This window comes from Capsicum annuum, chromosome 10, assembly GCF_002878395.1.
Source record: "Capsicum annuum cultivar UCD-10X-F1 chromosome 10, UCD10Xv1.1, whole genome shotgun sequence".
Lineage (NCBI taxonomy): Eukaryota > Viridiplantae > Streptophyta > Magnoliopsida > Solanales > Solanaceae > Capsicum > Capsicum annuum.
In genome coordinates this window covers 159,040,616-159,048,396 of record NC_061120.1, presented here as the reverse complement: position 1 = coordinate 159,048,396, position 7,781 = coordinate 159,040,616, and the positions used below count along the sequence as shown (strand labels likewise).

The following is a 7,781-nucleotide window of genomic DNA, read 5'->3' as shown; positions in this document are numbered from 1 at the left end:
TACCCGAAGAAGGCATGAGTTCAGAAAACTCATTGCCCAAAATTGTGTTTTGCCGATACGGGTTATTATGTCCCCAAGAGGGATTATACGCTGGCCTAGGTCCCTGTGGCGTATCAGAATCAGAATCTCCAACCTTTGTGGCAGACTTGGGTTGGGGGTTTGGCCGCCGAGTCAAGGGCGGATTCCATATAGCCCGTGGAATATCAGACTTGTAGGGTGTACCACCTAGCTCAGAAGTAAGATAAAGAGTGAGTTGTGATTTCAAAGAAATGTTTCAAAGTCTTTTAAGTATGTCCATGAGTTTTCCTATATCGTATGTAAACTGTTTTATGAAGTTCTCTCACTTATGTTATATAAAGTACATTATTTTGGATTGCTCTGCGTATATAAAGTACATTATTTTGGATTGCTCTGCGTACCGGTACATCTGTATTGACCTCCTAGATTTCAGGATCTGAAGCACAGTCCCGGGGTCCCGCTAAGCAGTAGATTGTTTGTCCGAAGTTCGCAGTTGGTGAACCTCTCTTATTTCGGAAGGCCTTGGTTATTGGGCATTGCTATTTTATTTTTGCTTCATGGTCCGACTGGGGGCCTTGTCCCAGTATTTAGACAGATGTTGGTTTTCGTATTGCTAGAGATTTTGCAGACTAGTTCTCATGTGATTTCGAATGTTTATGAATTAAATTTTGTATTGTTCTGTCGAACTCAGAAAATGACCATGATTCCGTTTATCTATTTTTTTTTCCGCTTTTACTTATAGTATGAATGGTGTGCATGATTGCCAGATAGAAATGGGCGCTCGGGCCTTTATGGTTCGGGATGCTCGTCGTGGTCATAGCCTCGGCTCGGGTCATGACACCCTTCTACATAAAATGAAACAGGACAGGATTAACCTATGAAAAAGCAATATTTTCCAACTTCCAATTGGAGCAACAGTAACTTGTCTATGTGAACTATAGGTCACGGGTTCGAGCCATCACAGCCCTTGAGGTACGGCCATTCCCCGAACCCAGCTAACATGGGATGCTTTGTGCATCAGTCTTCCCTTTCTTTTTCCAATTGTTGGTAAATGCACTGAAAAGCACATTTTCTGAATATTGTTTTCTGTTAACTTTCCATTATTAGTTTAGAATCCATGTTCTATAGCAATTTCAAATCCAGATGTTCAAGGTAGATATTTTCTGGTTAAAGGTGGTAAATTTTCTAGCTATGACCAAAATAGGCTGTTTGTCAGCTCACTTGAGGGCCTTAAGCACGCCTCAAACGAGCTCCATTTGACAACACTGTAAGGAGTACCATGTTGCAGTGAGGCAGTTACAGATCATGTGCCATATCTACTGCCTCCATATGACCTCAAGGCTTAAGCTACTGCAGCACACCAAAAACTTAACCTGTAAAGCAGTTATCTTTTGACAGTTGCTATAACATTATAGTATCGAGCATCTACTGAAAATACGTTACCTGGATTTGCCCCTTAAACATTTTAAATTTATATTTAGCCGATGCCAAATTAAGGTCCCATTTGAGAAATTAGGTAACAGAGTTGATGAGCAATACTGAGAGATATCATAATATCAAACTTGGACGATAACTATTCTTAGTCATCATAAATATTGAATGTATCTAGTGGAACTCTCAGACCTTCCAACTAATATGCAACTAGGATATCGGTAGTAAAAATCGAACCACTACTATCCGTCCTTCTCAGCTACTCATAGCTCTATCTTACATGAGAAGTTAACAAATGGCTACTCTAAGATCTAAGGAGGGCCAATACATGCATTCTTTCCAATGCCATGAGTTTAGTGGGACTTCCCATCTATCTCACTTTGCATTTCCCAGGCTAGTAGAGGATAATTTACAAATGCTAAAGTATGTGAGAACATAGAAACATTAGAATGGAATAGCATGTCGCTGCACTTATCTCGGTATCATCTCGGAAACACACTGAAAACTATGAAAATCTGTTGTTGCAGAATGATTTGTGGAGTTTACACCTTTTTTCTTTCCCTTGGAGGATGTAGTGAGACTGCCATAACTCGATTGTTTAGAGCTATGTGGTCGATAGACTCCTGGTTTGGTTAACAACTTCTCATTTAGCTTGACCTCTTTAGACAGCATGTCAATCACTTGCTTCATGTTAGGTCTTTGGTTATAAGAAGATTGAATACAAAAGAGAGCAACTTTGATGAAGCGCAGCACTTCGGCTTCTGGATACTCTGTCAGCTCCGGATCAACAAGATCAAGAAGCCTCCCTTCTTCTCTAAGTTTCCATGTCTGCAACAGTTTAAGTTCATGAAATCAGTATAATAAGATAGAATTTCTATGTAAAATTGTAGTGATATGCTGTGTATTTAAACCAGTGTGAGGAATTAGTACTTTTCACATCCCGTTAATATACAAACTATGCCTATAGGACAGCTTCCAAGCAGAGGCGGAGCCAAAATTTGAAGCTTATGGGTTCAGAATTCTAGTCCTTTTAATTTACTACGTTATAAATCAATAATTTGTTCATATTCAATTAATTTCTTAAGACAAATACGGGGTTTGGACCAAAAGGCATTGGGTTAGGCCAAACCCGTAACCCGTATTCTAGCTCTGCCCATGCTTCTAGGGCGATTCGAGTGATGGTAGGCTGATGGCCGGCTGAAATAGGCTATTGAAGGTAAGCCACTAATGAATACAGAAATTTGCATAGCCAACTCTAACTAGTTTGGCACAGAGGCATAATTGACTAATATAATGCCAACTAGTTCTTAATGATCCAAATAACTTGTTCAGAGGTCCAGCAAATGCAAGACTCACATAACCATCTCACAAGAAACAAACTCAGCCATTTTTAACTTTCTTTATTTTTCACTTAAAATGCATTGCAGAAGGTACTTGCTTTTCAGAACTAGATATCAACAGTTATTGTTCCTGAGGGAACCTACCCATTCCACTAGTACCAAGAGATCTTCTCCAAATGCTGCATTGCTACTGCTTCTGCCACTTACAATTTCGAGAACAAGAACTCCGAAACTATAGACATCGGCTTTTTTTGTGAGCTGGCCTAGCAAGGCATACTCGGGAGCAAGATATCCTCTACACAAAGAGAAGATAACTGATAGTAAGAACAGGAAAAAGTGAGATGGTCTGCATATAAACGAATGGATGCAATGTAAAATTGCTTGGGTGTTCTCTCTTTAAGAATTCAATGTACACTCACATTGTTCCAGCAACTCGAGTACTAACATGAGTGATATTGTCAGGGAAAAGCTTAGCGAGTCCAAAATCTCCAATTTTAGGATGAAGGTTTTCATCAATAAGGACATTACTAGCCTTAATATCCCGATGAACAATTGGTGGTTCTGCTTCTTCGTGAAGAAACGCTAGACCAGCTGCTACACCCAAACATATGGCAGCTCTCTTGGTCCAATTTAACGGAACATGTTTCCCTCTAGAACCTGCAAGGGTAATCGTATATGTTGTTTACCCATGCTCATGGATAACATCCTTTCCAATAGTAAAAGCAGATGATCTAGAGAAATTGGCTAACAGCAATATCAAAATATGGAAGCACATTATATCAGCTACTTGGCCTTATGTAACCGTATTGTTCATGCACGAGCTAATGCAGACTCGTTTGCTATTGTCTATATATGCATTTTTTGTTCAAACTAGCATTGAACTTTGTGAAAAGTACCTAGTAAAGCACTTGCAAGGCTGTTATTCTCCAAGTATTCATACACCAATATTCTATTTGAATCTTCGACGCAACAACCAATCAACTGAACAAGATTTGGATGTCGGATATTTGAAATCATATTAATCTCGGTCAACAATTCACTGGTCCCTTGTTTGGATTCAGCGGAAAGACATTTGATAGCTACAGTCCTTCCATCCCTCAAAACTCCCTGCGATCAAACAATCAAGTTGCTTAAGTAATTAATTAGTACACAATTCATTTTTCTCTCTCAAAATTTTCACTATAAGGATATTATTTATGTGGAAGCATTGTAAACAATACAAGATCAATACAATTCTCACCTTATAGACAACTCCAAAACCACCTCCTCCTATTTTCTTTGATGGATGGAAATTCTCCGTTGCTGATCTCAAAGAGTTATAAGAAAACAGCCTCACATTGTTCGTGGCACTCTGTAATCCTTCAGAGCAAAATAATAAAAGAGCTTTCAGTCTTGGAAAATGAAAATGAATGAAAAATCAGCAAGAGAATGGGAAAATACATCCAAAGAATCTTGAGCAAGTACTTAAAACAAATTAAATCCCTTATAGTTCATACAATACAGAACTTGGCATTATTTTTAATGTTCTATAATCTAGGCGAAGTATTGAAGCGTCGAAATATTCAGCATTTAGCTTCGACATGAGGATGGCATTGACATCGGTCTCTAAAATACTGCGTATTGGATCAAATTAAGGTCAAATCAAAATGAAACTAGAGATGAGAAGAAGATCACCACAACTAGTCATGTCTTTGCAGGTATCCTAACATATGCCTCAATTTGCTAATGCCCATGTTATTCAAGGGTCAACCTAAACGAGCTCCGCTTTCCATTGTATCAATTGAGCAAAACGCGACACGTAAAAGTGCTTAATCTATGATAACTTAAAGGGAAGTGATTAACATGGTTCACTTATTCAACAAAATGGGCCAAAAATTAGTAGATTGAGACCAAGATTTTTTACTAGACAAAACTAGATTGTTCAGTCTAATTCACATGGAGATAAAAAATTTCAATCTGAATGGGAAACAAATTTATTTTCAACCTCTTGTTACAAATCCAGAAGTTCGAATATCATCACTCTCCATTCTGTAAGAACAATTTGACAGGGGTGTAACAACAATTTGTCCTTCTTTTTTTTTTTTTTGCATGAAAGAGGAAGATGATTTTATCAACAAACAGAAAATAACAGAAGGTACAACAAATGCTAAATTCTAAAGGGTACAACATAATCCATGTTAAGGAGTAACACAAAAATGGTAGTTTGGGGGCCGCAGGGAGGGGGGGGAGGGAGGAAGATCTTACCTTGTACCTGAGTTCCTCTGTTGTCCTTGCACTGTCTAAAAGAACCAAAACAACTAAAAGCCATTCTTGACATATTCAAACTTTTTAACACTAAAACAAAAACTAAAAAAGAAGAGGAAGACAGAAAAAAAAAATTGAACTGGAAAGCTCAACTGTTCAATGTGAAAACTGAAAAGAGAAGCATTTTGAAATACATTTAAGTTGAATTAATTCACTATAATTGGAGTATATTGTATGTAGTATAAAGAATTGTATACGATGAGGAATGATATTTATAACATAGGAAGGAAAAGAGACGTGGCAATTTATTCATTTTAATTTGTATCATCCATCTGTGATAACAATTGACATATTCCTCTTGATTATTATGATTGTTATTAATATATTACTATTATTAGTTTTTGGTGATTGGACCTTCGGGCTCTACAGTGTCTTGAGACAAATTACATCAATTTGGGGAACCACACGAAAGAATTGGTCCACGGTGAAAGTCATCTTGTTTTTTGTAAATACATATATTTTTTCTGATGTATTCATGACAATTGTGACGATTTATAAGTACAAGAATCTAGCAGTTATGTCCACTTAAGTTTGAAGTAGATGAGCCAATATTTTCTGAAAAAAAAATTTATTACTATTTTTAAGTTTGATTGGTAAAAATTTTCTAAAAATACTTTATTTAGAAAAACAAATTCATTAAATTCATTGAAAATAAGAAAAATGACTTTTATAATAAAAATAGAAAAAATAAATCTGCATTATCTCCTCCCCGCCCTGACAACCATCCACCCCTTCTTCGCCCAGGCCGCTAGCCCCCAGCCCTGCGCACTCTTACACCCTATTCATAATTTTTGTAATAAATAAATATAAATATTTTAAGGATAATATTTTTACTTGCATATCAAATAAAAGAAAATAAGTACAAAATCATATTTATTTTCCTTGAAAATATTTTCTTAAAAGATGATTTTGATGAAAATTATTTTCATTCCTACTGAACACACTAATGTTTCAATTGGGTTCAAATATAGAATGCCGGAATTTTTATTCCTATAGCTTAATCACTCGATCATTTACTTTGAGGTCCACACGTTTATTTGATAAAAATAAATCTAAGATTGATGTACATTTTATCCTTTTCGAATTTTAGCTAAAATATATTAGGGTAGTGCTAAACAACTCGAGGGCCCTTGACTCGATTTACTTGAAAATTGTGAATTGACTGGTTTGCCCTTTGACCTCAAAACCGCCTATCCTTCCCTCCAAAATTGCAAAATCACTTTTTAATTTTTTTAATTTTTTTTACTAGACCAAACTTCTCCTCTACTCTTTTAACTTTCCTCTTTTACATTTTGTGTTCACTAATCATTCTACTTTACTCAATTAAATTCCCTTCACCATTTCATTGCACTTGGGCATTAATTTTTCTATCCTTTTCTATTTAATTCGGGCATAATGGATGATAATGAATGTAATAACCAATTAAGAGCAACATTACATGACCTTTTTGGCTTGGAGGACAGTGATAGTTTGCATGGTAATGAAGATTCATATAGTGGATATGCTGAGGGTCCTGATCGATATTTGGACACCGACGACAAAGACCTTCAAAACCTGGCTGATGAGGAGACGAATAGGTCTCATCAATCGGTTCAAGATGAAGATTTAAGTATTTTTTACGGCGAAGAAGATCATTACGGGGAGAATGATTTTGAAAAAGAGGAAGGCCCAATACATGATGATAGCTACACTGAAGAGCAATATACGACAGGCCCTGTTGAAGGTATGTGTTTTCGTTATGTAAAATCTGCATTCGCATTTTATAAAGAATACAGTCGTTTGAGTGGTTTTGGAGTTGTCAAGAAAAGTGCTAAAAAGGAGGCTGGTCAATTAAAGTATGTGACCTTTGGCTGTGATAAGTGCCAAAAAACAACGGCTAGGAATCAAAGCAAGAGGGTAAATGCAAAGGTAGGGTGAACTGTCGTGTGATGAATGATGGTTCGAGCATAGTGACAAAGGTTATCCTAGAGCACAATCATGATTTGGAACTTGCACTGTCCCGATTTTTGCCCTGCCACAGGGATTTGAGCAGGACTATGAAGAGGAGTATCGTAGTACACGACATTGCAGGTCTAAGGCCGTCAAAGAGCATAAGGTTCTTGGAGGTCTAAGCTGGAGGCCCCGAAAGAATGAGGTGCACTCTCAAGGACTGTCGTAACTACATTCTTCAGTAATGGAGGCTCCAAACACTTTCCAGCGATGCTGCCACGTTGCACAGATTTTTTGTGGATATACAGTCTAGCAACAAAATTTTTTTTATTCAATAGACACCGACAATACTGGCAGACTTCGAAATATTGTGTGTATGCACACATACTGTAAGGCTGCCTATCGCGACTTCAGCGATGTCATATTCTTCGATACAACCTACCTCGTGAATCAGTGGCGCATGTCATTTTCTTCCTTCATCAGTGTTAATCACCATAACCATTCCATACTTTTGGGATGTGCTTTGCTCACGAGCGAGGACATCGAAACATATGTTTTTGTATTCAAAACTTGGCTTACGGCCATAGGCGAAATCCCTCCAATGGCTATTCTCACAGACCAATGTGAGAGTATTAAGGCAGCCATTTGCGAGGTGCTGCCAAATACCATCCACAGGTATTGCAGTTGGCACATCTTTACCAAGCTACCCATAAAGCTTAAGGGGTGACCAATTATAAGCCTGACAAGGCTCGCTTCAAA

The 7,781-nt window shown here is 37.4% G+C and overlaps 1 protein-coding gene across 1 annotated transcript; it reads right to left on the bottom strand.

Annotated features, from left to right (window-relative positions):
* Nucleotides 1-1,569: 1,569 nt before the first annotated feature.
* Nucleotides 1,570-5,344, bottom strand: LOC107846006 (putative serine/threonine-protein kinase). Its single transcript, XM_016690532.2, has 6 exons — nucleotides 5,034-5,344; nucleotides 4,030-4,148; nucleotides 3,686-3,896; nucleotides 3,209-3,446; nucleotides 2,934-3,084; nucleotides 1,570-2,277 (listed from the first exon to the last, which is right to left on the bottom strand). The coding sequence occupies exons 1-6, from the start codon at nucleotides 5,104-5,106 to the stop codon at nucleotides 1,921-1,923; spliced, it is 1,149 nt and encodes a 382-aa protein (XP_016546018.2). The 5' UTR covers nucleotides 5,107-5,344; the 3' UTR covers nucleotides 1,570-1,920.
* Nucleotides 5,345-7,781: the final 2,437 nt, after the last annotated feature.